The sequence below is a fragment of the Balaenoptera borealis genome (genome assembly GCF_965194805.1).
Source record: "Balaenoptera borealis genome assembly, chromosome: 14".
Taxonomy (NCBI): Eukaryota; Metazoa; Chordata; class Mammalia; order Artiodactyla; family Balaenopteridae; genus Balaenoptera; species Balaenoptera borealis.
The window spans coordinates 81,930,565-81,954,798 of record NC_138875.1 but is presented as its reverse complement, the minus strand read 5'-3'; the positions used below and the strand labels follow the sequence as shown (position 1 = coordinate 81,954,798).

At 43.0% G+C, this 24,234-nt stretch overlaps 1 protein-coding gene across 5 annotated transcripts in view; it reads left to right on the top strand.

Moving 5' to 3' along the window:
* CIT (citron rho-interacting serine/threonine kinase) overlaps positions 1 to 24,234 on the top strand; it is a 168,422-nt gene that overhangs the window by 106,903 nt on the left and 37,285 nt on the right. For all 5 annotated transcript variants that reach the window (XM_082355799.1, XM_082355798.1, XM_082355797.1 and 2 more), the window contains 5 exons: positions 1,788 to 1,904; positions 2,882 to 2,991; positions 3,987 to 4,161; positions 9,125 to 9,322; positions 18,594 to 18,647. In XM_082355799.1, the coding sequence (XP_082211925.1) occupies positions 1,788 to 1,904; positions 2,882 to 2,991; positions 3,987 to 4,161; positions 9,125 to 9,322; positions 18,594 to 18,647 (654 nt within the window). The remainder of the gene's footprint in view (positions 1 to 1,787; positions 1,905 to 2,881; positions 2,992 to 3,986; positions 4,162 to 9,124; positions 9,323 to 18,593; positions 18,648 to 24,234) is intronic.

Genomic DNA, 24,234 nt, shown 5'->3' with positions numbered 1-24,234 from the left:
AAAAGCCATGTTCTGTCGATATCTTCAATTGATATAAATGTCTACAGTGGAATCTCTCATTTCAAACAAATTCCTTGCTTCCCTCCCATGCATCTTCTTGTTCATCCTCCTGTCAGTTTAACCCAATCAAAGCCGGGAGGTGTACATCCTTGAGAAAGGCTCGTTCCTTGTGGCTCACACTTAACCTATGTTGGTATCCACCGCTGCCAAAGTGGAGGTCTTAGTTTGAGTAGAGTCATCCTGAAAATGTGCTTCATTGCTTTAGCACCGCATGAAAAAAGAGCATTCCTGGTCTAGACATTATGTGGTCTCTGCTACCTTCTAGATGGCAAGAACTTGGCTTTATAGATCCTAGAGAATGTTAGGGAAAGATCTGTTTTCTTCTGTCTTCCCTCCTGGCATCTTTATGAAACCATTTCTTTTTAGTCTGCTCTGCTTTGTGTTCCTGTTCCATCCCCTGTGAGGCCATTTTGGTAATAATTGTGATCATACCCCAGATTCTGTCCTTTTCTTGTTCATAATTTTAGAATCGTGCCCTGACATCCAAGAGAGCAGGCCACTTATCCTCTTGAGGTTCGTCCCTTCTCCCATGACCCCGTCCTCCACCTCTTATTCTTCTCTGCCAACTCTCACTCTATTTTTTTCATCAGTCAGTTCTAGTTTAAAGCCCTCTTTGAAATCTGTTCTTTCCTTTCTTTATCATGTGGACCCCCTCCCTGTTCATTGGCTCTTTTCAGCGACTGTGTCCCCATGAGCTACGAAGGGCCCATCACAATAGATAATGCGGGACAGGCAGATTTCAGTTCCCATCTGTGACCCCAATTCTTTGGGCTTTCTTCCCAGTATCAGATGCAGTCGCCATCATTCAGAGAAGCACAGTGATGAGAAACACAGGGTCGTGGTCAAAGGCTCGGCAAGTTATGATGTCGCCTTCCTTTTCTCCTCTCTTTTTCACCAGTTGTTCTGGCAGCTGGTGGGGCTGTGTGTGTCCCTCGCAGAACATTAGATCAGCTGGTGGATGGTGACACCATTACTGTTTTATTTTTTCCTCTTGGGAACAGTAGGTGCTTACAGTGGCATTCTCAGCACTGAGAACACATGATTTCTCTTCCCCTGGGAATGATTTCTCTTTCCAATGACTTTTTATTTTCACCCCCAGCTGGATCAGAGGAAAGAACGGAGGAAAGAGGCCTTTTTTTTTTCCCCCCCTTTCTTTTATGCTGTCTCTTCAGTCTACTGACTCCCCACCTACTTTATCGGTGGGCAGAATCCACTCGTCCCTGGCTGTTTCTGAACGTCAGCCTTGGTCACACAGACTTCCTCGGTCTTCGGCTTTCCATCTCTCCACACACAGCCTGGAGATAACGAGATTAATTTTGTACAAATTAAGAGCAAGCAGTGTTCTGAAAACTACTGGCGCATTGACTACGATAACATTGCCCCTAGGTAATAGCTGCAAATCGTTAAGATCTCTAGAGAGATCTTTTTTTTTCCCTCTCATTCTGGAGTCCACCTCCCCTTTGGCTATACTTCTCAGGTCATTTTGGCTGCTGATTTAAAAATAAGTTCTTAGTTCACGTCCTCCGGTTACTTGCCATTTGATGGTCATACTTGACTTCTTAACCTCCTCCTGGCTGATAGACAGACCCCCACTCCCTCGCTGTGCCCCGGAGTTGGGGCAGCATGGCTTCTCCACTGCTTTTCCCCTCCTTTCCTGTGTTTCTCCAGTGCCTCTGGTTAGTCTGCTCTGCTCAGGACACTTAACTTCTCCTTTTGTTTTTCCTCAGGTGTTGGACAATCAGATAAAGAAAGACCTAGCCGACAAGGAGACTTTGGAGAATCTGATGCAGAGACACGAAGAGGAGGCCCACGAGAAAGGCAAGATTCTCAGCGAACAGAAGGCGGTAGGTAGACAGAATCTCAAAGCCGGTCTCCAAGGGAGGGCGTGTGAACCACGCCAGGAGGCCCCCTCTGGAGAAGAGTCCATTTGGTCTGTTTTGTCCCGTGGAGTCTGCTGCTAACAGAAAGCTCTCCCTGCAACCCCTTCTCATAAAAGCAGTGGCAGTGGTGGCTCGGGGTGGCCAGTTTTGCCCTTCACGCCCTTCTTTAAGAACTCACGCTGACCTGCGTCAACGAGAACCCTGTCTTTCAACACACCAACCCCCCGCCACCTCCCCGACGAAGTGCCCAGTGGCCTGTGGCCGCCCTTAGGCATCTCGTTTCCTTTCTAATCTGTGTAGGCAGATGTTTCAGAAACTTGCAGCTTAAAAGTTTCCCCTGTTGTGCTTGTTAATCTACTTATTATCTCAGACCCTACCAAGACTTTTCACAACAGGATATCTAAAGGAGGGTCCTGGGAAGTGATATTTTTGACCAGCACGCCGCCCCCCGCCCCTTTCCTGCCCTGGCCAATTATTATGTTTCATTAAGTTGGGGAAGCTTTGATGCAGAGAATCTAGGACAGTAGGGGCTGGGTGAGAAGGAATCACCCAGAGAACGACAAACTCGTGGGTGATGAGAAATAGGAACTTGTAGATGCAAGTTTAGAGGCTCTGGCAGGCTCAGGGCGCGTGTGGACGACACGGGGATTTAACGAGGCCTGTCAACTCGCGGAATGCCAGGTTCCTCAAGAGGTCCTCTCGCGTGTGCTTACTGCAGGCCCCTTAGCTAGTGAGGGGATTTGTAGTCTCCGTTTGATAAAACAAATGAGTGCCATCGTTGGAGCAGTGAGATCTGCGCTCCTCAGGGTACAGGCTAGTTGAGTCTCTGGTCTAATGGCCTGCCTTTCACATGACACTTTTCCCCACTCACGTGGCCCACTTCCCTCTCATTCCGGTGTTACCGTCTGTATGCGAGGCTCCAAAGATCCCCCGTGTTTCAGATGATCAACGCCATGGATTCCAAGATCAGATCCCTGGAACAGAGGATAGTGGAATTGTCGGAAGCCAATAAACTTGCGGCAAACAGCAGTCTCTTTACCCAGAGGAACATGTAAGTGTTCACATTCTAGCTGTGTGCTTGATTCCACTTTGGTCTTCTCTCCTGGCCACAAACTCTGTTCTTCTGTCTGGCGGAGCAGGAGCGGATTTAACGACTCCTGTGGCGGGGCCCGGCCTCCATATATTTACGTCATTTTGCCCTCTCTGAAGTGGTCTCACTCTACCCGCCCTCTCTTTTGAGCTGCGTTTTCTTAAATGCTTCAAGTTACCATCCCATCACAGAGTGTTTTGGTCTCTCTAATGAAGTAATTTACAGTTTGCTTCTGGAGACCTCGTTCCCCAGACTCGCCTCCTGTAATCAGCCAGAGGTGATCTCAGGTGTGCCCAACTGGGCCATCCATTTCGCTGTTGTGAAGTTGGGCCCTTGGGGGTGAGTTTTGGGGTTCAGCAAGGACTCTCCTGTGTTCCGGGAGCACTTTGATCTTAATCTTTTTCCCCAAAGAATTACAGTCTCCTTGAGAGATCTTAAACACTCCCATCTTAGTTTAAACCAGCTTGGTAGGCCGCTGTCCGATCTTTGAGTCATTCCAGCTTCTGAGCGGCCTGGTGAAGAGGTGAGCAAGGTCGACAGAGAAGTAGAAGGAGTAGCATTCTTTCTCCTCATCGCCCTCTCTTCCCCAGGGCCTGTCTTGGTGAGTCGTGAGGGTGCTCCTGTACTCTCAGGAGGCCCTTTCTGCTCTCCTGTACAGACTGGAAAAATAAAAAGGTCTACCAAAGGAGTGAAATGATGGTATCTCTTGCATCCCCCTTGACCATACTTAATGCCATTGACGAGGGACTCTGAGCAGTGGGGACTAAATGGGCCCCAGGTCCCCGTGCTGGGGCCATGCACGCGAGGCCGGGTCAGGGCGGCGCTGACCTGGGAACGAGTGTGGTCCGCTTGCTGAGACGTACCTCTCGCCCTGCTTCTGCCCGTCCTTCTGAGGGGACATGCTCGCCTCTAATGAGACTGTGAATTTGCTTGGCTCCTCCCACCACCCCCACCAGGAAGGCCCAGGAAGAAATGATTTCAGAACTCAGGCAGCAGAAGTTTTACCTGGAGACACAGGCTGGGAAACTGGAGGCCCAGAACCGGAAGCTGGAGGAGCAGCTGGAAAAAATCAGCCACCAAGACCACAGCGACAAGAATCGCCTGCTGGAGCTGGAGACCAGGCTGAGGGAGGTGAGAGTGAGGGGTGATCTCCCGAGGCTGTTTGTTGGAGGACCCAGGGGCCCCCAGTCATCCAAGCATCAAGCACAAATCAGTACTTACACGAGAGCCATTGTGTGTGGTGGTGAAGAGTGCAGACAGGGCCGTGGGGGTCTGCGGTAGAATTCCACTTCCCCTTTTTAGGCGTTTGGTAACCTCGGGTGGGGCAGGCTACCCTACCGCCTCTGTGCTTGAGTTTCCTCATCTGTAAAACGGCCATGAAAACGTATCTCCCTCATGGGGTCACGTGAGGATGACGTAAATTGGTGCATCTTCAAATGGGGGCAAAGTGATTCCTCCTGTATCCTGATTCATCGAGGGTCACATGACTGTGTCCATGCACGGAGTTTAGCACATAGTACGGCTTAATGACAGTGACAGAGGCCCCCCCATGACAGTGGGAGACTAAAAGAGAAATGTAAACTTTAGGTTTGTCTGATGGAAGGTGATTCGCTTCAGAGGTATTGGGTCGGCCAGAAAGTTCGTTTGGGTTTTCACATAAGATGGAAAAACCCGAATGAACTTTTTGGCCGACCCAATATAAGGGAACTGGGAAAGGCAGCCAGGTTTGGGGAGGAAAATACCACACATTTGGTTGCGAACCTTTTGAGGTTGACTGAAGCTGTGACTTGACATGGCTCACTGTGTATTTATCAAATGCCTGCTGTGTGCCAATTAGTAGCCAGATAGACAGTGGTGACAAGACAGACCCATCCCTGATGTCGGGGGCTGTCAGCCTGGCAGGTGGGTTTAGCTGGCACTGCCAGAGGCAGGACCGGAGCTCAGGAGGGCGGTCCTTGCAAGTGGGACATCCCGGCTGGGCGTAGAGACACTGGGCTCAAATATTTGTGATGGAATTCTTCAAAGCGGAGATGATCTCTCTTAAGGCAAAGACCGTTAAGCAGACAGTCTTTAGTTAAGGACCAAACCTTGAATTCTGACGCTTAGGAATGTCTTCATTTGTACTGGAGTATTAAAATGAGGCCACTTCTCCCAAGGGCAGGAGTTGTCAAGGTGTGGACCCCGCTCTGTTAGGACCACGTGGCCTGTGTGTTGAAATGCAGATTCCTGGGCGGCTTCCTCCCTCAGCTTTTTGAATGGAATCGGGGTTGGGTGGAGGTGAGGAACAGGGATTTGCATTTTTAACCGGTGCCCTGGGCGATGCTTATGCTTCCGGAGTTTGAGGGCCATTGTTCTAGGTTATCCAGAAGCCTCAGGCGGTGGTTTTACTTTTCTAATCCAGGCGATATTTTTACTCTTCAGTAAGTTTAACCACACTTCCCCGTAGTGTCAGCCTTAGGAGTGTGAGTGTAAATAACTCGGATAGATTTCTCTGAGCGTGGGAACGCTGGCTGGCTGGCTTTTGCTTTCCCTTCCCACAAATGTCTCTCTTGTGTGTCTGCCCTGTAGCTGTAGCTCCTCTGGGCATTAACCTGCCACAGGGAAGGCGTGTTGCTTTGTTCTCCAGTCAGTATAGCCAGCCCCACAGGGGTGGTGGGAGAAATTTAGGATGCTTCCTGAGGGGCTCAGGGCTGTATATGCTCCAGGGGAGTCTGGAGTTTAGCTTTATTTATTTATTTATTTTAAAAATTTTATGGGAGTATAGTTGATTTACAATGCTGTGTTAGTTTCTGCTGTACAGCAAAGTGAACGAGTTATACATATATGTATAGCTACTCTTTTTTAGATTCTTTTCCCATACAGGTCATTACAGAGTATTGAGTAGAGTTCCCTGTGCTCTATAGTAGGTCCTTATTAGTTATCTATTTTATATATAGTACTGTGTATATGTCAGTCCCAAATCTCCCAATTTATCCCTCTCCCCCTTTCCCCCTCCCCGGTAACCATAAGTTTGTTTTCTACATCTGAGAGTCTATTTCTGTTTTGTAAATTAGTTCATTTGTACTATTTTTTTTAGATTCCACGTATAAGTGATATCATATGATATTTGTCTTTCTCTGACTTACTTCACTAGTATGACAATCTCTAAGTCTATCCATGTTGCTGAAAATGGCATTATTTTGTTCTTTTTTGTGGCTGAGTAATATTCCATTGTGTATATGTACCGCATCTTCTTTATCCATTCCTCTGTCGATGGGCATTTAGGTTGCTTCCATGTCCTGGCTATTGTAAATAGTGGCGCAATGAATATTGGGGTGCATGTGTCTTTCCGAATTATGGTTTTCTCCAGATATATGCCCAGGAGTGGGATTGCTGGATCACATGGTAGCTCTATTTTTAGTTTTTTAAGGAACCTCCATACTGTTCTCCTTAGAGGCTGCACCAATTTACATTCCCACCAGCAGTGCAGGAGGGGTCCCTTTTCTTCATGCCCTCCCCAGCAGTTATTGTTTGTAGATTTTTTGGTGGTGGCCATTCTCACCCGTATGAGGTGATACCTCACTGTAGTTTTGATTTGCATTTCTCTAATAATTAGCCATGTTGAGCATCTTTTCATGTGCTTTTTGGCCATCTTTGGAGAAATGTCTATTTAGATCTTCTGCCCATTGTTTGATTGGGTTGATTGTTTTTTTGATGTTGAGCTGCATGAGCTGTTTGTGTATTTTGGAGATTAGTCCCTTGTCAGTCACTTTGTTTGCACATATTTTCTCCTGGAGTTTAGCTTTAAATCTAGCCAGGCTATCCGCCTTCTCTTTGCCACCTGCTGCCATTGAGATTGAGGGTAGAGGCCTCAGCCTCGGGTTTGACCCGCCTGCAAGGGTCCTGGGTGTCCTTCCCGCAGCCCGTGTGTGCAGCGTTAGCAGTTTTCCAGCAGCTTGTGTGGCGCAGGGCCCCTGGGTTCTCCCTGCATCGGACAGCATCCTGCTCCCCAACTTCCTGCTGGCGTGTGACAGTGATGTCACCGGCCTCTCATGGTTTTGCCAAGTGGCCTTGGGAGTTTTCAGGCATGCTAGCAGAGTCGCAGCCTCCTCCGACTGCTGGCATTTTAATAAGACCAACAGTAAGTAGTTAAGCCTGCCACTTTTTAGCTGTGTGACGTCTTCTCAGTTCCTGAATCTCTCGGGGCCACAGTTTGCTTGTCTGTAAAATGGAAGTCATAGTCATACCATCCTTGTTGGGTTGTTAGGGAGAGGAAATGGGTGAAGACAGTGCCTGGCACGCTGTACATGGGTACTGCACCTGCTGCTGTCACATCGTTGTTGCCACTGCCGCAGCCATTGTCCCCCTCGTCATCCTCACTAGAGAGAGATCATAGCCTTGGCTTCGGCTGCCGTGGACTTGTGAAGGGCTCCCAGATCCAGCCGACCCGCCCAGGCCTGTCTCTTGAGTTTCTGACCTGTTGTCCCAGCAGACATTGGACACCTCCACTCAGATGTCTCCCTTGCAGCTCAAGTTCAACGTGTCAAGAGTGAATTTCTTGCCCTTCTCCTCAGATTGGCCCTTCCTCTCCTGTTCCCTGTCGTGGCCAGTGGTCTCACTGTCTGTGTAATTCAGATGCCCAGCAACATAGGTGTCACCTTTGGCTCCTCTCTGTCCTTTGTTCTCGGCCCCACTCTGAGTTAACCACTACATCCTGTTGGTTCTCTGGGCTAAACCTTTTAAAGGCTCTCTCCTCTTCATGCCTTTGGCCTTTGGGACTTGGGTGTCACCTTTTCCAGGGAGCCTTCTCTGTCCCCCTGGAGCTGGATGGGATGTCTCCTTTGGGTCCCCGTGGCCTTTCATGTTTAGCTTGTACCCTTTCGCTTTCAGTGGGCTCTCCAAGGGCAGCAAGCATCTCTTATTTGCTTGGCATCCCCATGTCTGACACAGGGTCTGGTCCCTAGGGCAGCTTGTCAGTGTTGGTGACGTCAGCAGATGTGCCAGGGTCTCCCACATCTCCACGCCTTGGACGTCTTGCTTCCTCTGCTTGGAATTTTCTTTCCCTCCTTAGCTGCTTGTTTGGCTCCTGGATTCTTCAACACAGAGATCCCCAGTCACCTCCTCTCCCCCTCTGCTGTGTTCCCGTCACATCCCTGCATCTCCTGACCATTGCACTCGACCACAATGTATGGCTATGGTTGGTTTTTATTTTTCTCCCCAACTTGAAGGCAGAGACTGTTTTTCATCTCCGTATTTCCTTTTACACAGAATTTGCCAAGTAAATTTTTCTTTTTCTTTTTTTTATGTTAATAGTGACTACCTTTAATATTTATTTATTTATTCATTATTTATTTATTTATTTTTGGCTGCGCCGGGTCTTAGTTGCAGCATGCGGGATCTTCAGTTGCAGCATTCGGACTTCTTAGTTGCTGCATGCGGACTTCTTAGTTGTGGCGTGCGTGTGGGATCTAGTTCCCCAACCAGGGATTGAACCCGGGCCCCCTGTGTTGGGAGCGCAGAGTCTTACCCACTGGACCACCAGGGAAGTCCCAAGTAAATTTTTCTTGAATAGACGAAAGGTTGAGTAGATAGATGGATAGATGGGCAGATGGAGGGAAGAATGATTAGTACACAATATGACCTTAATTTGGGTTACCTAATCAGGAAAATCAGAGCAGAAATATTTAAAATAAGTAGAATTCAGTCTGTTGTTCCACTTGTATTCCCATTGTAAAGGTGTCCTTGTTACTAATACGATGTTATTTATATCTGTTTACTTTTAAATGTTTTTCTAATAAGAACAATCGTCATCATTTTCATAGGGGATTCTTGCTGTGTGGTTTTTTTTTAGAAGCTTTCCCAAGCATTCGAATATACAAAAGGAAGGGATGGTTTGTATTGATAATATACATTGTATATACTCTAATGTGTTCTCACTCCTGTTGATTTTTGAGACTTATCGAAGTCAGAGCTGTTTTATTGCATTTTTTTTCCTTCTCGGTTGAGTGCTGAAAATTTGATTCCATGACCAAATTTAAGATGCAGATTGCACGGCAGGTTGCGTCTTGGCTTTCTCTTCAGTTAAGGTCAATGAGCATCTCTCTCTCTGTCTCAGGTCAGTCTAGAGCATGAAGAGCAGAAACTGGAGCTCAAGCGCCAGCTCACGGAGCTGCAGCTCTCTCTGCAGGAGCGCGAGTCTCAGCTGACAGCCCTGCAGGCAGCCCGGGCAGCTCTGGAGAGCCAGCTCCGCCAGGCAAAGACGGAGCTGGAAGAGACAACAGCGGAAGCAGAAGAAGAGATCCAGGCACTCACGGTAGGATAAGTGTGGAGCTGAGGATATTTGCTCACCCCTAGAAATGCCAAGAGAGAAAAAATAAACCAGAGAGATGCTTAATGGGCAGAAAATTGGCTTACGTAGGCTGCTTCCTCTTTGGAATTAGTAAACTAGATCAATTGGGCAATATCTGAGCTTTCCTAAGGATCTTGAAAAGGTCCTCCTTTATTTATGCATTTACCTTTTTTTAAAATAATCATCACTATATTTTAAATTTCAGTTTAACCAAAGTCTGTTTACTTGGGTCTTCTTCTTTAGTTTTCAATAAACATTAAAAAAATAATAATGTTATATCTTACAGTAGTCTTTCTACCCTATTTCTGTTTTTGTTTTGGTTAACCTCATTTGTGTTCCTTTTTTGTTTTTCAAGCTGTAGATTCTGTTTTGGGTCTTATAGTATGCATTTGGTAGGTTCTGGATGGAAATGATTCTAATGAATGAGAGATTGTTTCTCTAAAAGGGACCTGGCTTCCCTGCTCTTTCTGAGAGACTGGTTTGCTCACGTGAAGAGTGTTCTCAGGAGGTATATTGTTGGTGGTGGGCGGCCCCTGGATTTAGACCTTAGTTCTTTCTGCAAGTCTTAAAACGTGACTTCGTTGGCCAATCTCCCACAGTTGATCCTTCTCACAGGGACTGACCCAGGCTAACAAAACTGACAAGAATTTTATATGTAAAAATGCCAATTTACCAGCTTTACAGAGGGAAATACAACCGCCAAGTTGACCAGGATAATCTTCACATTCTTCCCCTTCAGAGAAATCTACTTATAAATCCCATTTCTCTTGGAAGGCTGCTTGGTGGACCTGGACTCTGGGCATAGAGAGCTGAATGGGTTTAATGGTTGGTATCAACCAAGTGCATACATTTCTAATGGTAACATACTGTACTTGCCAAGCGGACGGGCACACTCATGCCTGCTGGTCAGGGTACCCCCTTCTGTGGGCAGGGCACAATGCAGCTGATGTTCAGCTTTTTTCAATAAGGTACCCAAATGGGTATCTTATTCATTCTGATTCATTTTGGATCCTGTCCCCATCTCCATCAGCAAACACCTCTAAACATCTCTTAGAGTAGGATTACTTCTGCAGATGATCATGCACTTTTGTTGCTTATGATTTACTCTGTTTAAAAGTAATACGTGTATGTATGTATATATACATATATACATACATATATATATATATATATATTTTTTTTTTTTTTTTTTTTTTTTTAACTAATTTCCTTCTTAGAGGTTATCTAGCACTGTTGGGTTTGGGGACCAAATTGGGAACATGATCTGAGAGTGCCAGGGTCCTTATGGACCAGTCCAGGATACAGGGCCTTCCAGGATTCTGGGGATACAGAGTAACTCCTGTATAGAAGATGCTTGTGCATCCTAGATTTTCCAGGACTTATGCCAAGTTCAGATATTGGTTGCAACCTTAGTTTCCATTGTTTTCTCTATGAAAACGCTCATTAAATGATGCCATGTGCCCCCAGTATTTGGTTTGGAAAAAAATAGTGTCTCTTTGTTTATATTCTGCCCTGTTTCAAAAATGGATTGGAAGCAGTTTGGAAAGATATGAAACAGTATAACAGGATAGAATAAGAAAGAAAAGTCTAAGAGAAAAGAAGTCATAGAAGAAAAAAATGGAGGTAAGAATGAAATGAATATATACGCCAAGAAGGCGTATACGCTTTCTGGAGTGGGGTCGATGTGGAGAGAGACAGCCAGATAGCATTTCTTAGCTGCTAAAAGAGACACCTAAAATCCAACCACTATTATATTTAATGCCTTGTATATTAATATTTCCCCCCATGTGAACCACCCCAGCTCTGAAAGGAGGAGACGTCAGTCATTTAATCTGTACTTAATGAGTCCTCACTGTGAGCCTGGTGCTGTGTCTTTAGCTTTTTCTCCCCAGGGGACTGGCCTGTAATCCCTCAAATCCTTTTACTCTGGAGTGGAGGAGAGGGAAGCATTTACCTCTCTACTCTGTTGGAATTGGGAGGGAGGCGGTGGTCAAGCGTCTTACCCTGCCCGTTTGGAAGGAGGAGGGTATACAATAGAGTTTGTGTCGCTGCTGTTTATCTGTGGGGAAATTAGTCTTTCAGTCCTGTCTTGCTGCTGGTCGGAATGTGCTGTGTCTAATGGCTGCTGGACGCCTGCGCGGCAGCAAGTCACGACTTAATTTAGTCAGATGAGATCACTGCCTCAGAGCATCTTAAAAAAAAAAAAAAAAGAAAGAAAGAAAGAAAGAAACGAACCTCCCTAGGTCTGGAAACTAGGACTCTACGACTCTCACAGATGAGGATCCCTTGGAAAGTAGGGTTTGTTCACAATGATGACAGGAAAGTGCCTTTGGTCAAACAGCTGTTTGTAAGCCCATCATGCAGGAATCCAAACCTCACATCAATTTGCCTCAGTTCAGTTTGAAGGCTGTGGGTTTTTCCTCTCCCCTCCTCTTGATTATGTCCCATAAATCTGGTCATGGACCACAGGTGGCTGTTGCCTGAATGGCTTTGTTGAATTTGTTCCGAAGAATGTATTTTCTGAGAGAGAGAGAGAGAAAATGGTCACAGATGCAGTACCCTGACTCTCCCTCTCTCATTGTTCTGGTCCAAGTTCAGACCCAGCGTAAGCATCAATCAAATTTAATCAGCTGGATCTAAAATGATCTCCTAGGCGGCTTGTTTGCTTCATAGCAGGCTGTTTTATCAAGAAAAGCAAATAGTCAAATGGGCTATTATTGCTTTAATTCTAAGAGGTGGCCACCTCCTCACCTGGGATGGGAGCAGTTACCCTGTTTGGCTTCTGCCCCTGGGCCAAAAATAGATGGAGCACAGTTAAATGGAAGCTCTCCATTGAAGAAGTGTGGCAGGGGCCGCCAGTCGCCATTGTTGGTCTTCCTCAGGCTTTCTTTTTTCCCACTCTCCCTTTACCCACCCTGTCAATTGCATTTGCATTGAAATTCACTGGCCGTTAAAAGCTGAGATTGAGTCAAGGTGGACAGCAACAAGAGAGTCAGATTTAAACAAAAAGCCATGCTTTTGAGATGCTTCAGTGCTTACTGGTGGAAGAGAGAATTTTCCACCTGGAATTGAAATTTATGACTCCATGTAGAGACTTCCCTGGCGGTCCGGTGGTTAAGACTTCACCTTCCGGTGCAGGGGGTGTGGGTTCAATCTCTGGTCGGGGAGCTAAGATCCCGCATGCCTTGTGGCCAAAAAACCAAAACATAAAACAGAAGCAATATTGTAACAGATTCAATAAAGACTTTAAAAATGGTCCACATCAAAAAATCTTTAAAAAAAAAAAAAAAAAAGGCTCCATGTAATGCCTTCTTCTGTGGAAGAGAATTTGAGCATGCACACTTCACTGCATGCAGACACGCGACGCGATGGGAGCGCTGCTCTGAATGGGGCCGCGGGGTAGAGGAACCGTGTGGGCTTGGCGCCCACCAGCATGGCCCCACGAACACGTTTCATGTCCCTGCCCTCACGTTCTTTTACTGATTTTGTTAAATGACTACTGCTGAATAATCAAGTCAAAAGCTAGAGACACTCGAGAAAGGGATCCTCCCAGCAGAGCGTGATGGTGGGATCCCAGAGTCATCCTCTTTGATTTGTTAAAATCCTTAGTCAATGCACGCTCTCTTTTTCTCTTTTACATAGCTATCAATTGTTGTATTGAATTAGTAACCCATCGGCATGATAGGCAAGATGTGAAATTGGGTCACCTAAGGTGACAGTGTTGCTTGGTGCCAGCCTTCCCAGGGAAAGGGGTGGATGCGTGGAAACGTGTGTTCTAGGATCCTGACCGTGGATCCCAGAAGTCAGACATCTAAACACATGTTTCCTTTTCACAGTTCTACAGGCATTTTCTCTCATCAAGGTTGCATAATAATTCTCTTTTCTTCATTCCTCTTGTAACTTTCCTTAAAATTAAAGAAGACATAAGTACTCCCCAGAGTGAGTGCCTCTCTGGTTTCCAGGATGCAGCCTGTCCATTCTGCCTCTTGCCACCCAACCCCTAGCTCAGTGGTTCTCACGTTGGGGGGGGGGGTGGGTCTCTGGCTCCATGGGGGGTCCCCAAGTTCAGGTTATTTTCATAATAATACTAAGCTGTCATGTGGCGTTTTTCATTGTGTTAACATTTGCACCAATGGTGCAAAAGCAATACTTTTATTTAAAAGAAAAATAAATATTTGAAAAAAATCTGCTTTAACTTCTAATGTGGTTAATAGAGATAGATATAACTCACATAAACAAAAGCCCTTTGGGGTCCTCAGTAATTTTTAAGAGGGTAAATATTTATTCCCTGTAGCTTCTAACACCTAATTAACACTCAGATATTACATTGAAAGAATCCAAAGCTTGTCTTACATATGTCTTACATATTTTATTACCTTTATATATAATGTGACCTTTTGCTTTTTGTGCATTTGTTTTACAACTTATTTCAAAGGAACATAAAACATGTTTCTTGCCATTTTAAAGCTCACATCAGTTCAATGATTGTTACAGTACTTCCAGCAGTCACAACAGTCACAACTACATTTTGTGTTTATATTTCAGTCAATAATAAAAGCCATAATGATGGTAGTTCCTTACATTATACCCTCAAAGAGGATTGTCATTTGATGTGTCAGAGTGATCCAAAGGCCTCATGATGGTAAATTATAATAGAAATATTAGTGATTGAAATTTCAGACTACTGTGGGGCAGTTAGGCAAGTTTCTACTGGTGTGGTGTTATTTGGAAACTTTGCTGTTAGTCATAAAGTGGAACAGGTCTTCTATCCCTCAGTCTAGGCCAGAAAGCTTTTTTATAATCATTGCTTAGGCTTTGAAGAAGTTAACTCCACCTTCAGCTTCCTGTTTCTGTCTGAGTAATTTCACACCAAATAGTCATTTAGAGTGGAGGTTGGCAAGCTATAGCCAGTGGGCCAAATTTAGTCTGCTTCCTGTAAATAAAGTTTTATTGACACACAGTCACACCCATTTGTGTACATATTGTCTGTGGGTGCTTTTGTGCTGTGAGGGTAGAGTTGAGTAGTGGTGACAGAGACTGAGTGGCCTTCAAAGCCAAAAATATTTACTATCTGATCCTTACAAGAAAAAAGTTGTTCATTCCAGCTCTAGAGTTTACTAACCTAAGGATTCTTCCTCTAGGATACTCACAGATGAGATTCATCAGTGGTACAAATAGCCACGTTCTTAATTTAGATAAATAGTATTCTTGCCCCATTAATTAATAAATCTCTCATATCATTATTAGGCAAAAAACAGAGTTTTGGGGAAAAAATTATAATCTATTAAATTAGTTCATGAAAATCGGGGCTAATTATTTGAGTTGATTCTAAGTGATAACTCTTAATTTATGAATCTGTAAGTCCATCTGTGCAATTACTGATTTTTGTTTTGTTTTACCATTTTTCCAGTCCTCTTCATTCTTTTGTGTAGATTTAAATCTCTGGTTGTCATCTTCTGCCTGAAAGACTTCCTTTAACATTTCTTATAGTACAGGTGTGTGGGTGGCAAATTCTTTCAGCTTTTATGTGTCTGGAACAGTCTTTCTTTCGCCTTCGTTTTTGAAAGATATTTTTGCTGGGTATAGAATTCTAGGTTGACAGATTTTTGTTTTTGTTTTCCTTTCAGTACTTTAAAGATGTTGCTCCCCTGTCTTCTAGCTTACTCCCCTCCAAAACCCCTCCAACCTCACTGGGAGAAATCTTTCTTCTCTTTGTTTCTCTATAAATAACTTGTCTTTTTTCTCTGGCTGGTTTTAAGCTCTTTACCTTTATTACTGGTTTTAAGCAGTTTGATTATGATGTGATTTAGCTTAATTTCCTTCATGTTTCCTGTGGTTAGGGCTCGTTTACGTTTTGCATCTATGGATTTAGTTTTTCATTGACTTTGGAAAATTTGTGGCCATTATTTCTTCAAACATTTTTTTCTGTCTCACTCCTGCACTCCTTCAGGGACTTTGAGTACATGTGTATCAGGCTCCTTGGAGTTGTCTCACAGCTCACTGATGCTCTGTTCATTTTTTAAGTCTTTTTTTTTTTTTCTTTGTGTATTTCATTTTGGATAGTTTCTGTTGCTATGTCTTCAAGTTCACTAATCTTTTTTTCTGCAGTGGCTAATCTGCTGTTATAAACTTAAAATATAAATCTATGGCAAAATAGACATATTTAGAGAATACATCACAGCTAAATTAGGTGCTGAATTTTTTTTTAAATAAATTTATTTATTTATGTATGTATGTATTTGTTTTTGGCTGTGTTGGGTCTTTGTTGCTGCATGTGGACTTTATCTAGTTGCGGCAAGTGGGGGCTACTCTTCATTGCGGTGCACGGGCTTCTCACTGCAGTGGCTTCTTGTTGCAGAGCACGGGCTCTAGGCACACGGCTTCAGCAGTTGTGGCACTCAGGCTCAGTAGTTGTGGCACTCGGGCTCAGTAGTTGTGGCTCGCGGGCTCTAGAGCGCAGTCTCAGTAGTTGTGGCACACGGGCTTAGCTGCTCCGCGGCATGTGGGATCTTCCCGGACCAGGGCTTGAACCTGTGTCCCCTGCATTGACAGGCTAGGTGCTGAATTTTTTGACTTACTTCTCTTATAGACCTTTTTCTTTTTTTTAAAAAATTGAAGTATAGTTGATTTACAGTATTGTGTTTCTGGTGTACAGCAAAGTGATTCAGCTACATTTTTTAAAATATTCTTTTCCATTTTGGTTTATTAGAAGATATTGAATATAGTCCCCTGTGCTATACAGTAGGACCTTGTTGTTTATCTATTTTGTATGTAGTAGTTTGTATCTGCTAATCCCAAACTCCTAATTTATCCCTGCCCTTTCCCCTTTGGTAACCATAAGTTTGTTTTCTATGTCTGTGAGTCTGTTTCTGTTTTCTAAATAAGTTCATTTGTCTCATATTGTAGATTCCACATATAAGTGATATCATATGATATTTGTCTTTCCCTGTCTGACTTACTTCACTTAGTATGATAATCTCTAGGTCCATCCATGTGGCTGCAAAAGGCATTATTTCATTCTTTTTTTATGGCTGAGTAGTATTCCATTGTGTATATACCACATCTTCTTTATCCATTCATCTGTTGATGGACATTTAGGTTGTTTCCATGTCTTGGCTATTGTAAATAGTGCTGCTATGAACATTGGGGTGCGTGTATCTTTTTGAATTGAGAGTTTTCTCTGGATATATGCCCAGGAGTGGGATTGCTAGATCATATGGTAGCTCTATTTTTATTTTTTTAAGGAACCTCCATACTGTTCTCCATAGTGGCTGCACCAATTTACATTCCCACCAACAGTGTAGGAGGGTTCCCTTTTTTCCACACCCTCTCCAGCATTTATTACTTATTAATCTCTGATAGAGATGAATATTTTTTACTTTTTTTTAATGCAAAGGGCCACTTTTTCCTCTGCCTCAAACTGGATTCTTCTTTGGGCTTTCATAGCTAAGCAAATGGTGCCATAATCTACCTTGTCTTCCAAATCAAAAGTCTGTTAAGGAACCCTTGGCCCGCATGTCCATCAGCAAGTCTTATTTCCTGTGCTTCCAAAAGAGATCTCACCTCCATCCACTTCTCTGCATCTTTTGCCATGTCCAGCTCCAAGCCACCCTCCTCTCTTCCTTTAATGGCAGCAGCAACCACCTCAGTGGTTTTTGAACTTCCTTCTACATTTGTCCTGTTTTGATCTGTTCTTCCTGCAGTATCCACAAAATGACAACCAGGCCATGTCACTCTGCATTTTAAAACCTCTGTTGGCCTCCAATTAATTGCATTTTGAATGAAATCCAAACTCTTTTCTTGGCCTTCAAGATTCTTTGTCTGGGCCTGCCTCTCTACCATCAGCTTGGGCCACATTTTCCCTCTCTTGCTCTTTGGCCACAGAAGAATACATTTTACCTTGCAGTCTCATACAAGGGAGCTTATATACTGAGTTTCAGTGAGTTTTAAGGTAGATAATCAGGATGCATCTTATAGCCTGTATATGATTCTGTAGTCATAAGGACATAAACATGTCATAGTTTCATTGGCAGTACTTCTTTTTCTTAATGTTACATAAAATTGTGGTAAATCTTACAATTGATAGCAACTTAAACTTGATGACTTATGGTATCTGAAACAAGTTTCCAACAATGGTGCTTACCTTTACTCTCCAAGGTACATTCTGATGTTTCCTAATCTATCCTGTTTATTCCATTTCATTGGATAAAACAAACCAAAAAAATCTGACTTGACATCTTCGCTCTTGAGTCACAGCTTGAAGTGTAAAAAACTGCTCTAGCCACTCAGGTCCTTTTTTGTTCCCCAAATGCAGCAAACCCTTTCTTGCCTCAGGGTTTTTGCAGATGCTGTTCCCTCTGCTCTTTTCTGTTCTTTGCATGGCTGGCTCCTCATCATCCTGCAGATTTCAGTTTCAATGTCAGCTCTTCAGAGAAGCCCTCCTTGACTGCCCCATCTAAGTGAGTTCTTTTTCTCCCCCCTTATTCTTTTTCCCTAGACCCCGTTCGTTTCCTTCATAACACTTGTCACTGTTTGTAATCCTGCCCTTGTTTATTTTCTACCTGTCCGCACCAGAATGAAGGTGAGGCCAGATATGCTGTATCTTGCCATAGTGTCTGCCATGTAGTATGTACTCAAAATATCCTTGTCAGCTGAATGAATGCTACTGGTTTAGAGCACCTCTGCCTTGGTGAAAACCTTTATATTTACTTCAAGGTCTACGTAGGGTTTCTGAATCTCAGCAGCTTTGGATTTAATTTTTTAAAAAGTCCCTACTTTGTCCTGGCTATTGTCCTGTATATGTGTGTTTGTGTCTTTCTTGGGAGAAGGCTTGGGGACGGGGGTGGGGGGCAGTGGTGGGCAGCCAATTGGAGGGAAGAGGAACAGATTAAGAATGGGGAGGAAGACAAATAAAGGAGAGTAAAACTTCATCCTATGTTTTTTTCCTTTCTTCCACTAGTCCCTAGTTTTAATCTGAATGTTAAATATATATTTGTACAGGGTGTGATGTGTGGTCTAAATAGTTAATTGTTATTAATAGGCATTGTGTATTCCTGTAACTTTGCTTCTCCTGTTGGGTATGACTTGATTAATTCTTTGAAAAAAAGGTGCTGGGGTAGCTGCAACAGCGTTCTTGGCTTTTTTAGATAAATTGTGATTTTCTTTATTTGACCCATAGCACGTAGAATTGTATTCCACCCTATGAAAAATTTATAATCAACTTCTTACCTTTTAGGCACATAGAGATGAAATCCAGCGCAAATTTGATGCCCTTCGTAACAGCTGTACTGTGAGTATTAACCAAAGATGATGAGAATAACATGAAACTAAAACTGAGAAGGAAAGGGGGACATCTCATTCTAATATCAGTGACTGATTTTTGATATAAACTTTCAGCTTGAAGCAGTTAATGAGGTCAAACTGATTTGGAAGTTTCTGAGCCTCAGATAACTTCAGTGTTTTGTGTTCCTGCCAGTTTAAAAAAAAATTAAACCATTCTTTGTGTTTGGGGATGGCTTGTTGGAATGGTCAAAATAATTCTCACTGCAGAACCACTAATAGATCTCAGTAGCTGCAACAAAAATCCCATTGCAGCTCCCCTTCCTTCTCCAATCTAGAAGGTTCTGTCTGAGACTGGCCCCAGATGGTAAGGGGCGGTTAGACATGTCAGGCTTCTCCACCCTGCTGCCTCTACAGAGAGGGAAGACCAACAAGTTCTTCTCCTGGGGAATCTAGAAGTGTTAACTTCCCAACAGGCAAAATCTGGCTTCCTAACATGCAAATTCATAATCTAAGGCTCTTTGGGAGTCGTTATTTCTATTGAGAGAAGTCAATTCCAGGAGCAGATAAGCATCATTCATAGGTTATAGAATAGGGTAGGATCAGTGGAAACTCAGAGTCTATTTTTGATCAGAGAGAGGGACTAAAATAGGCCCCTTTCAGAAGGGAGGAATGTTGTCCTTATTCATGGTTCTACCTCCTTTCTTTGGTCCTTTCATCGCTCTGTTACCTCCTTAGTCAGTTCTCAGTCAGCTTGTCTCCATTTGTATTGTTTGCATCTGTAAATTTCCAGAAACACCCCTCTACCTCTTATAGGCATATTTTCTTTCCTTGTAATGAACTCCTTCTTTCCTCCTTACCTACTATAAATGGGACATTAAGTCCTGGCATATGCTCCCCCCTCTTGCCCCCTGCCTCATTTAGGTATAAAATGCACACAATAAAGTATATGAAGTGCAACTAATATTAAGCATATAGCTCGATGGATTTGTATGTGTGTAGACAACTTGTGTAACCACAACAAAGATCAAGATACATAACTTTTCAGCTCCCAGAAGGTTCCCTCCTGTTCTCTTCCCATCAGCATCCTTTGCCCTAAGGGTAACCAGTATTCTGACCTCTGATACCATACCTTAGTTTTGCTTGTTCTTGAACTTCATATAAATGGAATCATAGAAGATGTGGTCTTTTGGGTTTAGCTTTTTTTGTTACTTAAATTGTCTCTGAGGTTCATCCATGTTGTTGCATCCATCAAGATTTTGTTATTTTTTAATTATGGTGTCGTGTTTCTAGTGTGTGTATAGAACTGAAGTTTGTTTATCCATTCTCCTGTTGATGGTTGTTTGGGTTGTTTCTGGTAGGAATAAAGCTATTAGGAACATTCTTGTACAGATCCTTTGACGGCTTTAAGGCCTTGTTTCTGATGAGCATATACCCAAGAGTGGAATAGCTAGGTCATGGGACGTGCCTCTGTTTCACTCTAGTAGGTACCTGGCAGATGGAATTTAGGTCTATTTCCTGTTGCCAGTGGCTGGATCTAGGGTGAGCCTGCCTTAGCATTATCTGTTGATTTCTTCCCTTCCTTGAGGAATTGATGCATTCTGTTCCTGTACTCTCTTGCCTTACTTTTTTAGTTTCTTATTTTCTTGGTTTCTTATTTTACACAAGAGTTATTTGTTTATATTACATACATGCTCATAAATGATCACTGAATAAAATATAGATCATTTTAGGACTGTGACTTTTTTTTTTAACATTACTATTTTTTCCTAAAATAAACTTGGATGCATTTTAAATGTGTACATCAGTAATCCTGTTCCATTCATCTGGAGTTTTCTTTTCTCCTTTTTTGGTCTTTTTTTTTTTACAGCTTTTTTTCTTTTTACAGCTTAAGGGATAATCGGAGTACAATAACCTGATGAGTTTTGAAATGTGTGTATATTTGTGAAACCAGCAAAACAATCAAAATAATAAACACAGCCATCACCCTCAAGAGCTTCCTTGTGTGCCTTTGTAATCCTCCCTTCCCCCCATTTTTAAAATCGCAAGTGTAGTTTTAATAGAATATACCAATATGTAGAACAAATTTGGTTACTTTCTTATGTAACTTTTGTACTCTCTTTATCCCTCACATTTGCTTTTTCTGGCACAGTGACTTCTAATCCTTTCTTTACTTACCCCTGGCATTCTGTGGAGAAGCCTTTGGGGGCCTCTCCCAGTGGGAGGGGGAACCCAAGAAAGTGATCCCCACCCACATTTCAGCTAGGGCAGCTGGGTAGCTTGGGGGTCCAAACCACACGCTCTGGACTCAGACTGGTTCAGATTCTAAATTGGTCTCCTGGTAACCTATGTGATGTTACACTCCTGAGGCTCCATTTCTTTGTCCGTGAAATGGGATGACATTGTATGTCCTCAATTCCAATACACCATTGATTGTAAGATGCATAATTCATTTAATTACTGCTCTTTGCGGGGCTGGGTGAGGGAAGAGAGACAGCTGCTTAGTTGCAATATACATTCAGATTTCAGAGACAGTAAAACCTAGGAAACACTGAGTCATAGAATCCGAAACTTGGTAATAATACCTACCTCATGGGGGTTCCTGCAAGAATTAGATGGTGCATCGGTGTTTGTACAGGGCCTGGTCCACGGAATGCGCTAATCAGTGTTGGTTGCTATTATCATTTTATTATATTGGATTTACCACAGAATCTTGTGTAGAAAACGGTCCCGCTCCTTAAAAAAGTTTGAAAACCACCACTTTAGAACAACACTTGACAGCAATGGTAGATCTCAGTTATACTTTCGCAAGTTCAAAGGCTGCTTTATAGACACTTTAGGAGAGCGCGCTAGATGTTCCTTTCTCGTTGGTGCTGTCCAGGATTGTCGCCGCTGGGCAATGTCATCTTTGTCACCAGTGGGAACTCCTATAAAAGCTCAATCAATTGGAGCTCCCAGTTAGCAGCTTTTAAAAAGCTCATGAGCAGTAAGATTTTCGAGCTCAGGCCATTTCTATATTTTGAAGAAATTTAAAAAAAGGATTTGATTCAATCTGGCACCTAAAACCCTACCTAAGTCTGTTTTGGAGAGGAGTTGGTGGGCCAACATATGACACGGTTTTAATTATGAATCAATCTGCCAGCTGTAAGATTAAAAATAAATAATATGCAAATAGCTGCCTTCAAGAAGGAATGAGGCATTAAAAGAGGATGTCAGCCCTGTGTCTTTTCAGCCTGATACTCATTGTCTGGCTGGTGTCTTCACCCCCAACATGCTCTTGGACATTTACCAGGTAACGTTCCCTCTGTCGGTTGCCCAGTCAGGTGTGAGAGGTAACATATATATCTCAGAACCACGAGGTGTGCTTAAAAAGCAACAGATAACCCCAAATAGAGATCTTTAAAAAAAATTTTTTTTGGACACAGAGTAGATACTTTTTTTGTATCCCTGTTTTCTGTTAGAATTGTACCAAGATCTCTTATCTGTAAAAACAGCATAGAAGAAAGCTCTGCTGGCCCTTGCATTACGAAGCTATCTCCCTCATCTTTTTTTTTTTACCACTAAGATGGAATCAGCCTTGCAGTTTATCTTTCCTGCCTTCTTTCCTTGGGGTTGAAAGCTTAAGAGACTCATAATACAGGAAACAGATCATTTGCCCTTGGTGTAGAGAGAATATACCCACAAAGTAGACCTAAGAATTCTCTTTGCTTATAACCTGGTTCAAAATCACAGATAGCCCATTATTATCCTTTCTTTTTTTTTTTTTTTAACCACGGAGGTCATTAATTTACTGCCTGTGTCTCAGGTCTGCCCAGTATCTGTTGTGTGTCTAACACTCTGGCAACTCCAGCAGAGCCACAAGCTCAACGTGTTACGGCTTTTGGGCAGGAAGAACATACGAAACGTCCGAATGCGCTAACATGCTTTCACGAGGCCTCGGATGCTTTGTGCGAGCACCTAATCCTCCTCTTGTCAAACAGGCAACATAGAGGTGATGACAAGATACAGAGCCAGTCATCACAAAGTGTAAACAGAAGTCAGAGACCCCTTGAAAACAGGATGACGACAAGGAAATAGAAGGACTCTTCCTACTCCAGTGGGCCCATGTCAATCGAAATGAGAGTAGTAATCTTGGCACCTCCCTGACTTTTTTCAAGTGTTTCTTCTTTAGCACTTTATAATCTAATTTGGGGAGGAGGAGAAGAAGTGGCAGAAATGGGCTTATTATAAATTGCATTTGTTTTTCATGAGTCAAAGAAAGGGAGTAGGTACCCAAAGGCTTAAATATGTCTTTGAATGACAAGTAAATTATTTTGGCAGCATATATATTCTTATGTGGGTAGATTTTCTGTAGTCTCTTTGCTCCCCATGGGGCACCATTGATGCCTCAACATCTTGTTCACTAATTTTTATCCCATGTGTTTCACATGATGCGTTAAAGTAGAATAGCACGCAAGAAAAAGCCAAAACATTAAAACCAGAGCAACAGAGGAGGTAGTCAATATAGTATTTACCTCCATGTCAGGTGGAGAAACCAACCCAGCCAAGTTCAAGGTGGCTTATTCGGGGCTTCCAGAATCCATTTTATAGCGCAGCTTCCAAGCCAGTTTGCCTCATCAGTCTTGTTGTTTTCCTTTGGGGGCAGAGGTAGAAGGAAGCACAGTGGAGACATTTGCAGTCTAGGAGTAAGACCATCTTAAGGAATGGGTTTACTGCATTGTTTATTCATTGTTGCTGCTTTCGGGAGATTTAACCACGTCACACAAAGGGTGATACAGGGTTCCCTGTGAGGCAGAAGTGCCTGCAAGGTGTGATGGACTTGCAGTTTTTTTCCTATTTTTTTTTTTTTTAACCCTGATAAAGAAGGAGGTTTAGCCAAGAACCGGACCAGATAACCTTTATTCCCCCTCTTGTAGCTGATAGTGTTATACAAACCAGCACAGTAGGAATTAACATGGCTTTTGATATTAAAATACAAATTACTAGACCACTTACTGCATTAAAAGCTCATCAGCACAGTTAACAAAATGAAAAGCTGTGGCCACATTGAACAAATCTACTTAATTGATGTTCTTTAATTCTATGTGCCTGGGAAGATTTTTTTTTTAATCGATAGTCGAAGTAGGTTAAAATAGGGAGTTAGTCATGGAAACAGTGGCAACATTTCAGAAACTAAGTCTACTCCAGGTTTGAAAATGTGAAACAATAACCATAGGCTCGGAGGCATTTCCTTTTAATTTACTCCTTTTTGTTACATAAAATTTAATTTACCACCAGTGTGCCTCATTCCAGCTATTATTAGAAAATTGCTCTTAAACTTCTAAAGTATTATATATAAAAGCTCTTTGCAAGTGCTGGTACTAAACCTCAGCAAAGAGAACAGGAAAGCTAAATGCACTGAAATTGAAATCATTCCGCCATTGAGCAGGGAGATCATATAGTAAAACCAGATTAAATCTCTCTCAGTAAAATGACAATTTCATATACATGCCTTCCCACTTTCTGATAGCCAGCTGCATAATAAGAACCATTTAAAGTGATGCTGTCATACAGTATTATATTTTCAGGATTATTCTGAGAGTCTCTTAAATTTTTTT